At 43.6% G+C, this 20503-nt stretch overlaps 1 protein-coding gene across 1 annotated transcript in view; it reads left to right on the top strand.

The window, feature by feature from the left end:
- The first annotated feature begins 4234 nt into the window (after nt 1-4234).
- The window catches only part of SCN4A (sodium voltage-gated channel alpha subunit 4), a 64246-nt gene continuing 47977 nt past the window's right edge, over nt 4235-20503 (top strand). The window contains exons 1-12 of the mRNA XM_027872891.1: nt 4235-4293; nt 4691-5013; nt 5410-5528; nt 5739-5828; nt 6930-7058; nt 7766-7857; nt 11859-12140; nt 13671-13734; nt 14280-14421; nt 17042-17254; nt 18493-18576; nt 19050-19125. Coding sequence (XP_027728692.1) covers nt 4741-5013; nt 5410-5528; nt 5739-5828; nt 6930-7058; nt 7766-7857; nt 11859-12140; nt 13671-13734; nt 14280-14421; nt 17042-17254; nt 18493-18576; nt 19050-19125 — 1564 coding nt within the window. The 5' untranslated portion in view covers nt 4235-4293; nt 4691-4740. The remainder of the gene's footprint in view (nt 4294-4690; nt 5014-5409; nt 5529-5738; nt 5829-6929; nt 7059-7765; nt 7858-11858; nt 12141-13670; nt 13735-14279; nt 14422-17041; nt 17255-18492; nt 18577-19049; nt 19126-20503) is intronic.

Here is a 20503-nt window from a genome sequence, read left to right as displayed (position 1 = left end):
TAAGAAGAGAGCTCTAAATGCCAAACAGAGTAGTTTATATTTGATCCTGGAGGCAAGAGGGAGCCACTGACACTCACAGTGTGTTCGAGGACGGGGAGTACCATGACCAGATCTATGTTTCAGAAAAAAAAATCACCTTGGCAACTAAGTGAAGGATAGATTAGAATGGGGAGAGACTTGAGTCAGGAAGACTAGTTAGAATGCTGTTGCAATAATCCAACTGAGATGTGATGAGGGTCCAAATCAGGAGTAGAACTGTGTGAGTGGCGAAAAAGAGGGTATATGTGAGAAGTGTTGCAAAGATAGAAAGGACAATATGACAACAATGGGTTGGATATGTGAGAAGAGTGAGAGTGTCCAGGAGTCAAGGAAGAGTGAGGTTGCAAGCCTGGGAGACTGGAAGGATGGTGATGCCATTGACAGGAATAAGGAAGTTCATAAGAGGGAAAGATAGAGTTCCATCTTGGACATGTTGAGTTGAGTTGAGATGCCTCTTGGACATCCATTTTGAAGCATCCAATAGACAGTTGGTGACGAAAGACTGAACTTCAGGGGAGATACTAGGGATAGATAGGTAGATAGATTCGTGAATCAGTTATATAAATATAATAATCATGCCCATGGGAGCTGGCAAGGTCACCGAAAGAAAATGTAGAAGACCTGGACACAAACTCCCACTACCTCACAGTTAGGGGTATGATTTGTTGTTGAGTTGTTTTTCAATTGTGTCCTACTCTTTGTGATCCCATTTGGGGTTTTCTTGGCAAAGATACTGGAGTGGTTTGCCATTTCCATTTTACACATGAGGAAATAAGGCAAACAGGGTGAAGTGACTTGCCCAGGGTCACCCAGCTAGTAAATGTCTGAGGCCAGATTTGAAATCAGAAAGATGAGTCTTCCTGACTTTAGGCCCTACACTTTATTCATTGCACCAACAACCTGACCTTTCTGGTACATTAACTGATTTGATTACTCTTTTAAAATTTTAGTTGGTTTTTATTTTCCTGAATGGTGAATTAAAGCCATTTTCTTCTTTTGTTGTTTAGTGGGTTGTGTGAGGATTCTCTTACTATATCTTGGACTAGTCTTTGGTATGAACTAATCATTCATAAAACCCAGGCATCCTTTCATTCATGCCTGATACGTCTTCAGAAGCAGCACACTTTCTGTCTCCTACTCTGGGAAAACAGAAAGGGTAGAGGCAGGGGCAGGGGCAGGGCCACGGGCTCTCTAGAAATGTTTGCCACCAAGACTTGTCCATGGAAAAAAAAGTTTGAGAACCACTAGAACTAACCATAGACCTAACCAGCTGTCTACAACATACATTAGGATACTTTTTATCACTTGCTGTCTCTGTTTTTTGACTCTCTTTCTGTCAAAGTAGGCCTCCGTTATCCTAATTGAGCTTCTTTGAATTTGGGAAACTATTCATACTTGGAAAAGTAAGTGATTGAGAGATTGAGATGATCTGTGATTTATGAGATGAGAGCTGCTGTCTCAGTTCTAATTTGCTAGTTCCTTAAATATCATGCTGAGATCATGGGAGTCTTTCTGGGACAATCTTGTTGTTCAAAATTATTTCTTTGGTTACAATCCAGTTTAGGGGTAAGATGGGCTTATGATGGGGCCCATCTTGGAGGCAAGATGCATGTGGATGTACATGATAAGGTGGTGAGAGTGTGTATAATGGAAGGATTGTTTTGTCGGTGCGTGTTATAAATTGGAAAGGTGATGGATGGTTTGAGGATATGAAGAGGATTGTGATAAGGTGAGTGATGAAGTCTGTACCATGGAGATACTATGGGGCATATTTGATAGAGGTTCCTGTTTGTTTGAGGGATTCTCTACTCTTCTGCTCATCTTCTTTCCTTCTCACCCTTCTTTCTCCTCTGGAAGAATGAGTTGAGTCATCATGCCATGGAAACATGACTCCTTGTGTGAGCCTGGGAGAGAGCTGGAGGAGCCAGAGCTGTTGGAAGGGTTTGTGGCCAGCCCAGCCCAATGACCCCAGGGACTGTTCCTCCCAGCCTGTTGATCACAATCAGGAAGGGAGTGTCTATGATTCCATAGGGGCCGTCATCTTGTGAGCCTGTGCGTGTGAGGTTATGTTGTGTTTCTCTTTGGGTCAAGCTGTTTTCTTTCTCTGTGTATTGCAAAATCTTCCAGCCTTTTTTGATCTCTGTACTCCTTGGCTTTTTAGTAAACCTTCTTGTGCCTCTCATTTAATAAGGAAGTAAACCACTTCTACAGCTTATCATGCCTTTGCACAGAAGAAATAAAATAAAATGATTAGTTTCTCTTCAAGAAGGATACACAAAAAATTTTGTAACTTGATTGGAAATCAATCCAGAGTTTCTGGAATAATCTATTCTGTTCTGTTACATTCTACTAAACTATATTATGTTAAGCTATGTTTTGATATGTTATAGTATATCATCTATGTCAAATCATGGTATAACATGCTATGCTGTGCTATGCTATACTATATAATTATACTATGTCCTGTTACATTATGCTATGTTAAGTCACATGGGTAGCTAAGTGATACAGTGGATAGAGTGCTAGGCTTGGAGTGAGAAAGATTAATCTTCATGAGTTCAAATCTGGCCTCAGACACTTAATAGTTATGTGACCCTGAGCAAGTCACTTAACCCTGTTTGCCTCAGTTTTCTTATTGGTAAAATGAGCTGGAGAAGGAAATGGCAAACCACTCCAGTATCTCTGCCAAGAAAACCTCAAATAGGGTCACAAAGGGTCAGACATGACCAAACAATATCAAACAACATATTAAGTCAGGTGTCATGCTATGTTACATCATGTTTTGGCATGTATCACGTATCAATATCAATATTTACCGGATATTCCCTGAACCTCTTTGATAAATTTCTTAGACCCGCTAGGAGCACATGTATGCCACGCTGGGAACACATGTTGTATTGGGTCTACATTTATGGGTCTCTGTGCACACATGACTGTAGCAATTCTGCCTCATTTCGTTTCTGTGTTTCTGTCCACATTTCACTATGTGATTGTTTCTGAGTGTCTTCCTCTATGTTTGCCAGTGTCCATACCTGACTGTGTGCACGTGTCTCATTCTGTGTTTGTATTTGTATCCTTATAGTACACACACACACACACACACACACACACACACACACACACACACAATTGATGCCCTTTCCAGGTACCACAGGAGTTAGGGAAGGGACTCCTTCTCCCAACACTCTACCCAAACCTTATTCTCCTCCCTTGAACACTCTCCTCAGTGCCCAGGGCCTAGCGCAATGCTGGGCACATGGTAGATGTTTCTTGATTGGTTAATTCAGCTGCTTCCTCATCAGTTTGGGAACTCTCTGACCCTTACATGGCCTCTAAGGACCCTTCCATCTTGAAGTCTGTGATCCTCTGATCATTCCTTAGGAGCTGTCCAAACTTTGGCATCCATGCCTTGGGTATCTCTTCTTCCCAACTCAACCATAACTGAGTGAGTCTATGTGTGTGGCAGGTCGTATCTGTGTGTGTCCCACCCTGGCTGTCTAGAGGTCCTTTTCTTCAGGGCCATCATTATGTCTCCTTTCAGTGTATGTGTATGGGGGTGTCAATCACTCTTCCCCTTCTAACACGGAGTTGGGTATGAGATTGTGGAGGAGTCTGGGAAGGAGTAACTAGATGTAAAGGAACCAGATGTCCTGCCTGGGGTAGGACTTCAGCAGCCAGGTGATTCTTGGAAAGGAGAAAGGGAGGGTAGACTACTGAGCCACCTTGAACCAAGGTCTAACCAGGGCATCACGTAGAGTATGAGATCAGGGAAACTCCTCTTTCCTTTTCTCTGTCCAAAGGTCTGAAGTGAGAACTGATTACAACAGCTATGACCCCGCTCCAACCACAGTGGAGGGTGGGAAGCCTCCATATCACTTACACTCAACCCCAAGCAAATCCTTTTTAACTCCTTCCCCCATTTCCTCACCTGCAAAATGAGGACTGTTTAGGTTCCTTTTAGCCCTAAATCTATAGTCCTACAATCCCCCTCATTTTGCTCTGGCTTCTTCACTGAGTACTTTATCCTTTCCCAAGCATGACTCCCTTACCCTGGTTTTGCCTCCTTCCTAATCCCTGGATCCTATTGGTGGGGTGGGGTGGGGTGGGATCTCCATGGAGAAAAACCAACAAGGATGTTGTGTGATGTTTTTTCCTCAGCAGACTTATTCCCAATAATTCTCCAAGTGCTTGAACCAAGAGGCCTTTGAGGAGAATTATGGCTTTGGTGCATTGAAACCCATCAGACGATTTGCTGTGAGTCCCTATTGGAACACACACATACACATATACACAAACACACATATACACACACACATATATATATACACACATATATATATGTGTATATATATTATATATATACATATAAATATATATATGCATAATTCCTAATAGATCTTGTAAATTAGGGATTACTCTTTTATTTCTAGTCTGTGCTCAGGGACATCCTATGGTCAGTTAAGGTCTCATAAGGAGGAAGGTTATATTGGAATCTGTCTGTCCTAAGGCATGGAGGGGTCTTGGGCAGACCTGGTATTGATCAGGGGGTGAACTCTAGAAAGGTACTTGATTGCAGTAGGTGGGCATTGGGTTGGCACTGGGCCCAGGATGGCCACACTGATCCCTGGCTCTGGGGGGTCATGTGTTGCAGCTGCTCTGATCCTGCCCACCCTCCCTGGCCCCTGATCACAGGATGAGAGGATGGCAAGCCCACCTGTGCCCACGCTTGTGCCCCCTGGACCCAACTGCCTGCGTCCCTTCACTCCTGAGTCCCTGCAGGCCATAGAGAAGCGGGCAATAGAGGAGGAGGCAAAACTCCTTCGGAACAAGCAGCTTGAGGTTGAGGAGTCAGAAAGGAAGCCACGAAGTGACCTGGAAGCAGGGAAGAATCTGCCCCTCATCTATGGAGACCCTCCACCTGAGCTCATCGGCATCCCACTGGAGGATCTGGATCCCTACTACAGTGACAAGAAGGTCTCACTCCTGTATCTCTCTGTATCTCTGCCTCTTGGTGTGTTTCAGTCTCTTTGTCTCTGTGACCTTTGCTCTCCATACCTTTTGACCAATAGGTTTCTCTAATTCTTCCTGTTTCTCTACATATTTTGCAGTCTCTGACTGTCTATCTCTGTCCCTTCATCTCTTTCCCTCCCTCTGTATCTCCATGTCTATCTCTTTGCACCTCTCATGGTCCTTTTCTGTATCTGTGTCTCTGTCCACATTCCTTGGTGCCTCTCACATTCTGTCTTCATCTCCCTCTTGCCCAATCTGAGTCTGTCTTACTCAATGTCTATCGGTATCTCTCACTGTATTTTCACATCTCTCAATGTCTATTTCTATATCTCTGTGTCTCTCGTGATCTCTGCCTCTCAGACCTTCATCGTGTTGAACAAGGGGAAGTCCATTTTCCGATTCTCAGCCACCCCAGCCCTGTATATGCTGAGCCCCTTCAGTAAGATAAGGCGTGGGGCCATCAAAGTTCTCATCCACTCATATCCTTCCCAGAATGGGCATGGGGGCACCTGGGCTGGAACTGGAGAGAGCAGCTGGAGGGATAGACAGGGAAGGGAGGAGGCTGTGGGAAGTCACATTTATTGAGAGGGACATAAAGAAGGAATCTAAAGTGTTGACTAGTATTGACCCCTTGCCTTTCCTCCCTACCTGTTTACTCTCAAACTTTCCTTAACCTTCCCCCTCCTAACGTTGTTCAGCTTATTCATCATGATCACCATCCTGGCAAACTGTGTGTTCATGACTATGAGTGACCCCCCACCTTGGTCCAAAAATGTGGAGTAAGTCTCACGTGTGTGGTTCCTCTACACCTCTCACACATGATCCAAGGACATTTCCCTCCCAGGACATACCTTCATTTCACCAAAATCCTTATCTCCAGGGGTATGTTAAGAATAATGTGGTGCAATAGCTAGAGAGCTGGCCTCAGAGAAAAGAAGATCGGAGTTCAAGTCCCACCTCTGATGCATCGTGACTGGGTAGTCACTTAACCTCTAAGTGCTCTAGACAATTCTTTAAGACTAGAAGTTGCAGGGGCAGCTAGGTGGTGCAGTGGATAGAGCACCAGCCCTGAAGTCAGGAGGACCTGAGTTCAAATGTGACCTCAGACCAAAGACTTGACACTTATTAGCTGTGTGACCCTGGGCAAGTCACTTAACCCCAATTGCCTTAAAAAAAAAAAAGTTGCAGACAAGTATCATTAGTAGGGGGAGTTGTTTTTTTGTTGTTTTTTTTTAAGGGAGTTCCTCATACCAATTAAATAATAGGTTCAGTCCCCCTACCTGAAAGGGGATAGTAGCATACTTCATCACAGTCACTCTCCTTGGGATGCAGCAGATTCCCTCTCAACCCTTGTCCTTAATATACCCTTTGAATCCTGGGAAAGATCCACTCTGGTGCTGTCACCCTCATCCCTACAGGGATACTTCCTTAATATTCCTGAGTTTCCACAACCTCTGTCACCTTCACCCTCCCAGAGACACACATCTGTTACCACTACCTTCATTGTCTTTCCCTCTCTCCGACTCATACACTCACACCTACACCCAACCACTCATAAGCCCACCTACCATACTCCATACACATATACCCTCACCCTCACCCAAAGCTATAACTAAGAATTTTCACATCTGGGCAAGAAGCTTGGGCAGGAATGGGTGTGGGGGAAGGATGGATGGAGGGTACACTCACCTGGTATAAGGCTGCCAGAGGAAGCAAGCAGAGGACTCCGGAATGAGGCTGTTATAAGCTAGGATACAGGATCATATAGGGAAAGAAGTGTGTCCTAAGACAGTGCTGGGGCAAAAAGAAAAAAGTCTCACCTTAGTGTTCTTCCCTGGTCATGGCTGTTCTTTCACTCTCAGCTTCACCCTTGCTCCCAGGTACACTTTTACAGGAATCTACACCTTTGAGTCTCTCATCAAGATGCTTGCCCGAGGCTTCTGCATTGATGACTTCACATTCCTCCGGGACCCCTGGAACTGGCTAGACTTCAGTGTCATCATGATGGCGTGAGGGGAATTCTGAGGGGACAGGAAAAGGGTCCAGAGAGTGTGAGGGAACTCACCTCAGGAAGGTGCTGTCATAGAGAAGTGGGAGAATGGGAATCAGGAGTCCTGAACAGCATGATTAGGTGACCTTTTAGCTTGTGGGTAGATCCTGAGAAGTGGATGGTCTTACCCTATCAGACCATAAGTATGGTGTAATGCAGAGAGCTTGGAGTCAGAGGACGTGGATTTAAGTCCTAGTTCTACTATTTACTAGCAGTGTGACCTTGAGCACCCAGTCCCTTAATTCCTTTGAGACTCAGTTTCCCTATCTGTAGAATAGGAACAACAATTTTTGCCTGAGCAACCTCGCAAGGTTGTAAGGAAAGTGGTTTGTAAAGTGCTTTATAGATGCATTATTACAAAACCCCCAAACTTTCTTTGAGAGAATTAAACAGCATTCTCTCCAGCTCCTCTGTCTCATGTTCTACTGGAATATTTCTTGGGATTCATAATAGGGGTTACATGCAGTTTGGGTCCCTCCCAACACCTAGAAAGGGTCCCCAACTCCAGCCTTGTCTCCTTAGGAATCCTTTTAATTTGGTGGACCTAAAACAACCGAGTGGTATCTGCTACACCATCCCCACTTCCCCCTCCATAGACACACAACTGATCCTTCCTCACCTCCTAAGGCTATGGCATGAATACTTCTCCACTGTCCTCTTCCTCAGGTACCTGACAGAGTTTGTGGACATGGGCAACATCTCAGCCCTGAGGACCTTCCGTGTGCTTCGAGCCCTGAAGACTATAACAGTCATTCCAGGTATTGGGTGTTCTGCGGTAGGGTAGGGTATGGGACTTTGAATAATAATAATAATACAAAAGGTGATGATGATGATGATGATGATGGTTAGCATTTATATGACACTTCAAGGTTTGCAAAGCACTTTGCAAATATTATCTCATTTTATCCTCACAACTCTGGGATGTAGGTGCTATTATTATCCTCATTTTACAGATGAAGAAACTGGGGCAAGCAGAGGTTAAGTGACTTGTCCAGGATAAGTTAGTAAGTATCTGAGATCAGATTTGAATTCAGGGCTTCCTGACACAGGTCCACTGTGCTACCTAGCTGCTAAAAATACTATTTCATCTTATTCTCACAACAAGCCTGGGAGGTAGGTGCTTCTATTACCCCCATTTTACAGATGAGGAAACTAAGGCAAACAAAGGTGAAGTGACTTGCCCAGAATCACACAGCTAGTATCTGAGACTGGTTTTGAATTCAGGACCTCCTGGCTCTTAGTCCAATACTCTATCCATTCTGCCACCTAACTGCCTATATTTTTGAAGGGGGAGGGTCACCTATTCCTGACACAAACACATCCCTAAGCCTGTACTGGCTTCCATCCCATTTTCCACGCCTTGGAAGCGTTTGCTCCTCTTCTTTCTCCCCCGTACCCCCAGGCTGTTGTCCTTTAACAGATCAAAAGAAATTTTCCCAGAGTGAAAAAGCTTAAGGCCATAGGAACATAGGCTCCTGTCCATCATGAGGTACTTAGACCAAAACACAGGGTAGAAAAAGTCACCTATGACCAGAGTGGAAAAGAAAGTAAGCAACATCAGAACCATTGTGTGCTTGCTATGTTAAAACACAGCACAAGGTCCCTAGAAGAATTTCTTATCTTTCCCTTGAAATCTCTGTCCCTAAGCCCATAAGGATGGGACTCTCTCTTTATTGAAGGAGATGAAAGCCCTCATCTTCATCTCCATCAGTAGGGAGTGAGTCCCATCCTGGTGGGCTTTGGGACAGGGTGTTATATCCTTAAGGAGCTTCTGGTTTCATTAGGGAGACCAAGCACACACAGACATATACGAGAAACAACAGCAAAATGATTCCAAAGTAATGTAGTTGACAAGCGCAAAGTAAAAACAGCATAAAAGAATCTGTCACTATAGGAAGTAAGAGACCTAGGACCTGGAAAAGGTAGAGAAAGTGGAGACTATGTTGATCAAAGGGATGGAGAAGAAGTTCTTAGAGGAAAAATTAAAGAAACACTCTAACACTAGGAAGGAAGAAACACTATAATATCAAAACTAGAAAGGGGACAGCTAGGTGGCAAAGTGGATAGAACACCAGGCCTGGAATCAGAAGACCTGAGTTGAAATCTGACCTTACTAGCTGGGTGACCCTGGGCAAGTCACTTAACCCTGTTTGCCTCAGTTTCCTCATCTGTAAAATGAGCTGGAGAAGGATATGGCAAACCACTCCAGTATCTTTTCCAAGAAAACCCAAAATGAGGTCACTAAGAGTCAGACAAGACTAAAATGAGTGAATAACAACAGAAAGGACCTTAGAAGTCAATTCCAGGTAGCAGAGGGGCAAAATGCTGGCCAGACTTGGAGTCAGGTGGTCTGGGTTCAAGATTCAAATTCTGTCTTCAGATATTATATCATCATGGACAAAACCTCTCTTCGCCTCAATTTCCTTGACTTTAAAATGGTGATAACGGTAGTTATATTATTTTCCTCAAGGATTATAGTGAGGAAATTGCTTTATAAATGTGAGATATCTAGTTCAACCATCTCATTTTACAAAGAAGGAAACTGAGGCTTAGAAAGGGCATACAACTTGTCTTGGAATACACAGTTAGTCAGAATTAGAGCCAGGATGATACTTCAGGTCTATTGACTCTCAGTCAAGGGTTCTTTCCTATACCACACAGCTCACTGTCTCTAAGTTTGTGGTAGGTTTTGATGAGGAGGCTGTTGAAGCATGTTGCCCATGTAAGACTAAACAAGAAGAAATGGGCTTCTAAAGGAGGCAAGATTCTGGTGTGGTAGGAGGAAGGACCTCTTGAGGATGAAAGGGATGGGTCATTGGAATGTGCGCTCAAGGGAAGCTGTGGAGTTGTTCTTTCTGTCTCTAGAAATGATCAAAAATAGACAGCTGTCTGTGGATATAGCGCCAGAGGGCAGTAACAAATTATTTCTCAAGATCAATCAATTAGTCAATTAATCCGAGAAGTCAGAGAAGTGGAGTGAAAAGAGCACTGGTTTGGAGTACGATGACTCAAGTTTTAGTCTCCATTCTGCCACTTATAAAGTGATTTCATGTAAGTCACTTCATCTTTCTGCGTCTCAGTTTCCTCATCTGCAAAATGTTGGGATTTGACTAGATGGTCTCTATTCCAACTCAGCAAAATTTATGAAGTGACTATTTGGTACAAAGTGCAATGCTAAGAGTTGGAGATACTTGGACATGAAGTATAAGCTAGGCTGCCCTGAAGAAGCTAACAGTTTTTGGAGTCAGGAGGACCTGAGTTCAAATCTGGCCTCAGACACTTGACACTTACTAGCTGTATGACCCTGGGCAAGTCACTTAACCCCAATTGCCTCACCAAAAAAAAAAGCAAAATAAAAAAACTCACATTTTACTTGGGGATTAAAACCCTCTCTAGCTCTAAATGTATAAATCTATGATTCTATATTTGAGGAAGGAGAGAAAGAAAGAAAGGAGGAAAGAAAGAAAGGAAGGAAGGAAGAGAGAAAGAAAGAAAAAAGGTAGAAAGAAAGAAAGAAGGAAAGAAAGGAAGGAAGGAAGGAAGGAAGGAAGGAAGAAAGAAAGAAAGAAAGAAAGAAAGAAAGAAAGAAAGAAAGAAAGAAAGAAAGAAAGAAAGAAAGAAAGAAAGAAAGAAAGAAAGAGAAAGAAAGAAAGAAAGAAAGAAAGAAAGAAAGAAAGAAAGAAAGAAAGAAAGAAAGAAAGAAAGAAAGAAAGAAAGAAGGAAAGGAAGGAAGGAAGGAAGGAAGAAGAAAGAAAGGAGGGAGAAAGGGAGGGAAGAAGCAAGGAAGGAAGGAAGGAAGGAAGAATTTTTTTTTAGCAGCTTCTGTGTCAGGCACTGTGCTAAGTGCTTTACAAATAGTAGCTCATTTGTTCTTCACAACAGTCTTGAATGAGAGGTGCTATTATCTCTGTTTTATAGTGGAGGACCCACTGGGTGCCTGTACATATGTTGACCAAGCAGAGAGTAAGTCGAGGTAGCATTTAATCAAGTATAAAGAATGTGACGGTGTCTAGGAGGTTGGATCTGAAGTCAATCAGGCAACAAACAATTATTAAGTACCTACTGTGTGTCAGGCACTATGCTAAGCAATGGGGATTCAAAGAAAGGCTAAAATAGTTCCTGCCCTCAAGAAACAGTTAGGTAGCACAATGGACAGAGTATTGGACATAGAGCCAGGAGGTCCTGAATTCAAAACCAGTCTCAGATACTTACTAGCTGTGTTACTCTGGAAAGGAGACAACATGCAAATAATTATGCACAAACAAGCTATATAGGGTGGAAATGAAAGGTAATGAGAGGGAAGTCAGGAAGACTTTGAGTTTAAATCCCACCTCAGATATTTACTCCCTGAGTCACCCTTGACAAATCACTTAAATTTCTCTGAGCCTCACTTTCTCATCTGTAAAATGGACATAATAATACCTCCTATACAGTGCTATGGTAAAGATGCAATGAGATTATGCATGTAAAGTATTTTAATGTGTGATATAAGTGTGAACTGTTACTATGAGATAGTGTAGATCCCTAAAGTCTAAGAATCTATGAGAAACAGAACCAAGGACATACACAACTTAGGAAATAATTGGAGTCATCTAGGACGGCTTCACGAAGAGAATAAGTCTTTAAGCTGGGTGTTGAAAGAGGTGACTGATGCAGAGAACAAGAGTCAGAGTATGGTGAGTTCAGTAATGGGGGAGGGAAGCTATTTCCCTGGTGCACCCCCATGCATGCCCACCATCACCGCCATCTTCTTGTCTAGGACTGAAGACGATCGTAGGGGCACTGATCCAGTCGGTGAAGAAGCTGTCGGATGTGATGATCCTCACAGTCTTTTGCCTGAGTGTCTTTGCCTTAGTTGGGCTGCAGCTCTTCATGGGGAATCTGAGGCACAAATGTGTGAAATGGCCACCCCCCTTCAGTGGCATCAATGAGACTTGGTATGACAACGGGACGGCGTTGTTCAGCAATGAGACGGGTTTTGGTAATGAGACAGGATACAGCAACTTTACCTTTGACTGGGATGCCTACATCAATGATGAAGGTGAGAAGGGCTAGGCCTCAAGAGCTGTGATCATGATTTTTGTGCCCAGGACAAGTGGCCAGAAAGAAGGAGCCTTCAGCTGGGGTGTAAGGAAGAGGACTGGCTGGGAGGGGTAGAGGAAGGGGGGCCAGAAACCTCAGAGCATGGACTTCAGGAGGCTGTGGAAGTTGGGCTAGGGTAGAGAGGTAGAAATGGCTTGGGACTGGTAGAAGAGGGAAAGTGAACTCATGCCAGTACACCAAATAATTCCAAGTAATGTCAGTGCCCTGCAAATTAAATGCCCTAGGACAAAGCTCCAACTGCCCTATACTAGTTATACTTCTGTTGGCCTCTCACCTTCAGGGAAGTCCTTTTCTCCAACCTCTGAGCACCTAGCTCTCTCTGTTTATTCTGGAATCCATACAGATACTCACTTATAGGCAACAATAGCATCCTATCTTTCCAGGCGGAGAAAGTTAGAGACAGAGAGAAAGAGATCTGTATATTATATATAGATAATTATCTGTATACATGTAAAATATATTATGTACATTTATATGTGTATATATGTATATGTTATACGTATACATATATGTATATGTATATATGTAGTCGATCCTCATTATTCATAGATTCCGTATTTGCAAATTTGCCTGCTTGATAAAATTTATTTTTAACCCCCAAATCAACACTCAAGATGCTTCCTTGGTCATTTGTGCAGTGCAAAGAGCAGCAAAAAATTTGAATCACCCTTTGGCAATGTTCCCAGCTGAGGTTCTTTTCAAGATCTATTTAGTGCCATGTTATTCTACATTTTTGTGCTTTTTTTTTGTGATTTCACTGTTTAAAATGGCCCCCAAGCATAGCACTGAAGCGTGCTGTCTAGAGTCTCTAAACTGAAAAAGGCTGCAATATGTTTTATGGAGAGAACACATGCAGTAGATAAGCTTCATTTGGGCATGAGTCATAATGTTGTCAGAGTTGAGTTCAGTGTTAATGAATCAACAATAAGGTATGTCCAGAAAAAGGAAGAGGAAATTTGTCCATCTGTATTTGAGGCCACTCTGGAAAGTGTTAAAGTGAATGTTGTGACCATAGGCTCACAGGAACTTAACCCTGTATTTCCCCTAGCACCAATGGTTCAGTGTTCAAGTTGACTCTATAGAACAAAGCTACCACAAATGATGAGAACTGACTGTATATATATGTCTTCAGCATCATAGAAACACTTAGCGTCACCTGCTTTGTGTTGCTCTGGCCACAATGGACTCTGAGCTTCTATCTCCTGAAGTCACGTTCCTTGGAGATACTTAGACTGAGACAGGGGCCTGAGGATGGGCAGAAGGGAAGGGAAGATGGAGCAGTAGGAGTTCAAAGGACAGTCAGGGCAGCCATAGCCCCTTTTTCCCACTTGGGTGGGAAATAGGGAATATGAGCATGTATGTATGTAATGTATTTATGTATGTTTATATACACACATGTCCCAAAAACATGTTTGTATTCATGATGTGCCTCCTCCATGACCTGTTATGCCCCTCATTCCCAACAAAGGGAACTTCTATTTCCTGGATGGTGCCCTTGATGCCTTGCTCTGTGGGAACAGCAGTGATGCAGGGTGAGTGATACCAGGGGGAAGGACGAAGCTACCACCACAGACTGGAGATACTGAGCTAGAAGGGATGGAAAAGGCTAGGGGAGAAAGAGGGTCCATTGAAGAAAAAGGGGCTGGTTGGAAGCAGGGACTTGAGATGGGGCTATGGAAAACAAGACATACAGAGAAAGGGGAAAATGATCCAGCTGGTACATGGGTGCCTGAGGGTAGAGGCAGGACCTGCTCACTGGGCACCACCAAGCTTCCCTCCATAGTGGAGCTCAGATCCATCTTGCCCGAGAACCTAGGTGACTTCTCTCCACATCCCTTCTCTGGGGCTCTTTACCAGTCAAAAACTCAAGCTCTTCCTTTCCCAAGGCACTGGCCCAAGTACGAAGACATTAGGAAGAGTCCAACTCCATCTTCTTCCTTCCTCCATGCCCCAACTCAGGGATTCCAAGGCTACAAGCCCCTCAGTAGTTAGTAAAGGCTATATGGGCATGAAAGGCTGGAGGAAGCTACATCCAGCCTCAGTACATCCCCTGTTAACCTCCTTCCTTCTCTTTCAGGCACTGTCCTGAGGGCTACGAGTGCATGAAGGCAGGCAGGAATCCCAACTATGGTTACACCAGTTATGATACCTTCAGCTGGGCCTTCCTTGCCCTCTTCCGACTCATGACACAAGACTATTGGGAGAACCTCTTCCAGCTGGTACGCCCTCCCCTAAGGCCCCCAAGACCACTCTTCTCTTAGGGTCTTAGGACCCTGGTTTTATAGAACCCCAAAGTACAAAGGGCCCTTAGGGATCATCTAGTCTAACCTACACCTAAACATCAAACCTATTTACAGCATCCCCAACTAATGGTTGTCCAATCTTCAGAGGTGGAGACCACACTGCTTGTATAATTAACTCCATTCTACTCTCAGCTCTAAATCTTAAGAAATTTTCCCCTTGTATCTAGCAGAAATCTGCTTATTGTAGCTTCCATTGTATTTGTACCTAATTCTGACCTCGGCAGTCAAGAGAAATCAAGTCTAATCTGTTTCCCAGATGGTTTCTTCCTACCTTTACTCCCTTCCTGGGGACTTCCTACTCTTCTCCTACTTAGCTTTCCCGGGACTCACATTCATAGCTTTCTTTCCTGTCTCTCTGGATCCTGGTACCCACACAATTGCCTTTCACTCCTCTTTCCCTCATCCCAGGGAATTTGGAGGGGGGCATTGAATGAGCTCTAGAGTAATGTCTATGGAAAGAGGAAACAGGAGAGGACCATGGTGTGTGTGTGTGTGTGTGTGTGTGTGCGTGTGTATGTGTACACACACACACACATACACACACACACACACACACACACAAAGCTGAAGGTCTGCCTATGCACGTGTGGTACAGTGGGGGTGAGTTGTTAAAGCTCTTGAGAAATAGGGCAGGGCTAGTACACACTTTGGAAGGGAGAGTGTAGGTACCTCTGTTGAGGCTGGCCAGGCTCTGCCTGAGGGGTCATAGGATCACAAATTTAGATCTGAAAGGGACCACAGATGCCGTCTAATCCAAATCTCTCATTTTCAGATGAGGGATGGTGGCTTAGAGTTAAGTGAGTTTCCCAGGGACATAAAGCCAGGAGGTGTCAAAGGCAGGACTTCAACCCAGGTCTTCTTGCCCCTGAGGCAAGCTGTCTGTCCACTAAGTTGATCTGTTCCTTCTCTGCCTCCCCTCCGGGATTGTGCTGTAGGCTCCCTGAAGGAAGGATCTCTCTTCCTCAGGGTTTTTGGTTACACAGACATTCAGTTTTATTATTTATTTAATACTTTTATTATTTTAATAGTTTTAAATTTTAATATAATTTTAATAGTTTTATTATTTGTTGGGGGTGATGGGAGCAGTAGGCAGGGGAAGGGTATGGTTGATTGGCAAGGAGCAAGTCAAGTACAATTATCCTTTCCACATCACAACTCTCCCCATCACAGTTAGGATACATCATGGGTCGGCATAAAAAATTAAATGGGAATTTTTTGGGAGTTTTGCAGAAGCCACAGACAATATGCAAAAGCCAGCAGACAACACAGAAAAAGTTTTAGAAATGCAGAAATGCAGAAAATATATGTATAATATTATAAAATATATTTTATTTATAGTTTTATTTATATTTATTTATAGTATATTTATATATACACTCATGTACTACATAAAGTATATAAATGTAATATATTTATTTATAGTATAACATGTTTTATGTTTTGATACTCTAATAATCCAGACCTCTCTAATACTGAAGGAAGGGCCAAAAAATTTTATGTGCTGGAGATGCTCCCCTTAACCCCCGAGATTTGGAAGGTTTAGCTGTAATCTCCTGGAACCTTATCTATAAAACAGGGATCAAAATGATTACATTCACCCTGTACCACCTAGCTAACTGTGGAACACAGCCAGAAGAATGGATGTTTAGATCATGTTTCAGAATGTATAATCCAGCCTCAGACACTTCCTAGTGGTATGACTCTGGGCAAGTCATTTAACCTCTGTCTGCCTCCGTTTCCTCCTCCATAAAATAGGAATAAGAACAGCACCTACCTCCCAAGATTGTTGTGAGAACAAAATGAGGTAGCTGTAAAACACTTTGCAAACTTTCAAGCACTATATAAATTATTGCTATTATTATATTAACTATTACTATTATTATTATTACTACTATGTCAAGATGACATGGGGAAAGTCTGCAGCCCAGGGTAAATTCCCCTCTGGCAAACTTAGGGGAGGGTATAAAAAGAGCCACTCAGCAAAATTATAAAGGACAAGCTTGACCCCAAAGAAGAGAGATGAGGCCGCCCTCCACTACTTTACAGGGGTGGGGTGGGGGGAGGTGGGATTTCATGGGAGCAGAATGTTGCATAGATAATGTCAGGGGGTTGTTGTATTTTTTTGTTTTTGCAACGTATTGATCTGTTCTGCTGAATTTTTTTCTTTTCTTTGTCTTTTTTTTTTAAAAAAAGTATTTGTTACGAATAAAAATAGTAACGGTAAAAAAATTATTTGTTATAGGGATAGCTTTCTGGGAGGGAGAGGGAAAAGGAGGGATACGATGGGAAATATAGTTGATGGGAAAAAAATTTTTTAATCTATTTTATAAAAAGGAAAAGAGTCAAACAGGATGGGCAGGCATGCCAGAGGGCATTTCCCACATCGAGGAGGTCCCAAACTCACTGTGGTGTTGGTGCTCTAAGGCTTCTTGTTGTCGACATTACATTACCCTGGTTGTTTGTTGTTATCGGGTGGGTGAGGTCATGCTCAGAGAGGGAGTCACAGGACATCCCCCTTCCTCCCCAATTCCCGCAGACCCTTCGGGCGGCTGGCAAGACCTACATGATCTTCTTTGTAGTCATCATCTTCCTGGGCTCCTTCTATCTCATCAACCTCATCCTGGCGGTGGTGGCCATGGCCTACGCGGAGCAGAATGATGCCACCCTGGCAGAGGAGCAGGAGAAGGAGGAGGAGTTCCGACAGATGCTAGAGAAACTCAAGAAGCACCAGGAGGAACAGGAGAAACTGGTCAGCGTTTGGGCTGGGGGACAGACCCGGAGCTGGGGCCTGACCCACGGGGCCCACATTTCCTTGTGGGGGGGATGGTGATGAAGGACGTATGGGGTGGGGGTAAGGGAGGGCAGAGGCTGTCAGACAGACAGACAGAGAAAGAGAGAGAGAGAGAGAGTAGAGGGTCCTGACTCGAGACATTACAAGGGAAATGGGGTGGTGTTGGTGCTAGGGAAAGAGATTCCTGGACTGGAAGTCAGGAAACCTGGGGTTTTAGATTAGGCTTTCTGCAGCTCTCCCTCACAAAATCCAGTTTGTTTGCAAGTCATGGTATCATCTTCCTGATGTCATGGTCCTCTTAGAGAATGAAGGACAAACCACACACACACACACACACACACACACACACACACACACACACGACCCTGGGCAAGTCCCTTCCCTTCTCTAGGTTTCCTTTAAGTAAGGCTCTTAAGTGACATGTAGGGTTATAAACTTGGAGTCCCTGACTTTGTCTTTTGAAAAATATTTTGATATTTCTATTTCAATATAATTGGTTTCTTTTGTTATTTTATAGATTTTATTTTATACATTTAAAACATTCTTCTGAGAAGAGGCTGGTTGGCTTTACCAAGCTAATAAAGGGCACCCATGATTTGAAAAAGGTTAATAACCCCTAGGCTAAATGATCTGAGTTCTCTTCCAACTCTGACATTCTGAAAGTCTATGTATTTACCTCTAGGCCAATCTTGGCCAAAAAGGCTTAGAGATGCATCTCATTAGAGAATGTGATTTTGCCTAGCATTGTTAGACAAATTGTTAGGAAAAGCAAGGTTTTGGTGCTATGTGGCCTGTGGAGGAGGAGCTGGCCTAAATCCAGAGATTAGAGGAACCATCCATCTCCTTTTGCATTCTTAACCCACAAAGACATCACCCTTGTGATGTCATTGGTCCTCTTCAAGAATGAAAGACCAACAATAACCCATAAAGAGTAGAAACAGGAATGAAAATAGAATGGGATCTGTTCAGATTCATAGGCTTACGCTAATACCATCCTCCTTCCATTCATCCAAAATCACGCTGATTTTCAAGATGCAGGGTCTGACTATCCTGCATGATTTGGAATAACCTGAAGTTGGGGCCCTTATCCTTTGTCTTCTTTCTGCTCATGCCTAAGCTAAGGGGATGGTTAGTCTCAGGAAATGGTTCATAGTTTAAGGAAAGGCCTCACCTAATTCATCCTTGGTGGTTTATAGGCTCAAGCAGCCCTGGAGAGTGGTGAGGGAGATGGGGACCAGATGCAGGGGAAGGATTGCAATGGTGGCCTGGATACAGAAGAGGTACGATGTGTTCTGTGATGTAACCAGTTCCTTCAGGCTGGGGTCAAGTGGGGAGGTGTCTAGCTCTGGATGGGAGATATAAAGATAGAGGAGGGGGAGGACAGCTGCAACACTGACCTCCTTGTCTCATGGTGTGTGTATGGGGGGGGGGCAACCCTATTATTCAGAAGTGCCAGAGAGCTATTAATTCATACCTTGTTCATCTCATGCAACAATTATCCTGTTTGCTGCACAGTCATCCATTTAGTTCAAAGAAAATCTGAGGAATTCCCCTTCCTAACACAACACCCCTGGCACCCTTGTCTGATCCCCAGGCCTGGTGTTCAGTCTATTAAAATCCTCAGTTAGGCTCTGCGTGGAAGCAGATGGCTATTCTATCAGATGAAAGGACTCCCTACAACTCTTCCTCCATCTCTGGCCCTACCCCATCTGTGCCTTTTGGCCCTTCTAACTCAACCCTTCTCCTTCTGCAGTCCCGAAGGAGACCATCCCAGAACCCCCAAAGACAGAGCTGCAGCATGGAAAGCGCCGTCTCGGATGCCATGGAAGGTGAAGGGCCCATATTTTGGGACATGCTTGATACTCCCTGGTCCCCTCCTCATCTTCCTAGGGTCCAGTGCCATATGACTGACCTGAGTAGTTTTGGCTTCAGGGCAGGTCAGCAAGGAAGGGCCAAGCCAAGTTGGACTTTTAGGACAACCGTAACCTAATATTGGAGCTGAAGAAATGGCTGTGATAAATATAGTCACAGCTTAGTTGGACCCAGCACTGGCCACAGGACCCAGCAGCTCTGGGGGCCACTGGCTTCCGGGCAGGAATGGGGGAGGGAAGGTGACAAGGGGATGGGGAAGGACAGTCTAATAATACTAACCAGGAAGGACCACATTTCCGGAAACTGGAAACCTCTGTCCCCAAGAATTCCGGGGCAAGGGGCAAAAGTAGAACCCTCCAAGTGCCATATTTCTCCATCCACAAACCCAAACAGGAAGTTAGCCTGCTCAGAAGAAGATTGGGGACTAGACAGTGAAGCAGGTGGATGGATAGGTAGACTAGTACAAGACTGGTACTTCCCTAGGCAAGGCTGTACTGAGGAGGTATAGGAAACAAATCAAGATTATTCTCTGTTATTTCTCTATGGCTCATTCTGCCATCCTCCTTTCTTCCAGTTTCTCTGGGAAAAACATAATCCAACAGTGTAGCTATCCTTTGGAGGGCAAGGGTTCCTGGCCTTTTTCTGTATGAATTCTGATGAAGCCTATGGACCCCTTCTCAGAGAAATGTATTTAAATGTATAAAACAAAGTAAGTAAGATTACCAATGAAACAAATAACCTGAAATTTAGGGGAAAAAATCCATGGACCTTAGGCTAAGAACCTTATGAATAGTTAGTTTCTATTCCTGCAAACAGCCTCAGAGTTCCAACTAGTATTTAAATAGAGAATATTTATTCAAAATAGTAATGAGTAGAGAAGAGCCTGATATCCCAATTCAATCTAATTCAATTTAACTAAGTTTTATTAAGCACCTGCTATGGCATCAGATATTGTGTTAGTCAAAAGACAAAGAATAACACCTTCCTACAGGAAGTGCACATTGTCCTCACTCCAGGTGGGTTTTTTGTTTTGTTTTGTTTTGTTTTGTTTTAGCCCCATTCCTCTACTCCAGAATAATGAGATTTCAATCCCTCAAAATTCACCATTCAAAGATTTTGACAATAATCACACATACTTCTTCAATATTTCCTCAGTGAATCTAGGCTCTCATTGATGTGGACACTCGTCCAATGACATAGATCTCAGTTCATCCATGTCTTGTAATCTAATGTGCTTCTTGTCCATGTTTCCCCATAGATCCTCTAGATTTGATATACAAACTTACTGGAGGATTTCCCAGTGGGTGCAGCAATTGAGCTATCTATCTCTTTTCC

The sequence above is a fragment of the Vombatus ursinus genome, unplaced genomic scaffold (genome assembly GCF_900497805.2).
Source record: "Vombatus ursinus unplaced genomic scaffold, bare-nosed wombat genome assembly UNPS02014801.1, whole genome shotgun sequence".
Lineage (NCBI taxonomy): Eukaryota > Metazoa > Chordata > Mammalia > Diprotodontia > Vombatidae > Vombatus > Vombatus ursinus.
Note: the sequence above shows the minus strand (reverse complement) of the source record. Positions and strands in the feature narration are given on the sequence as shown.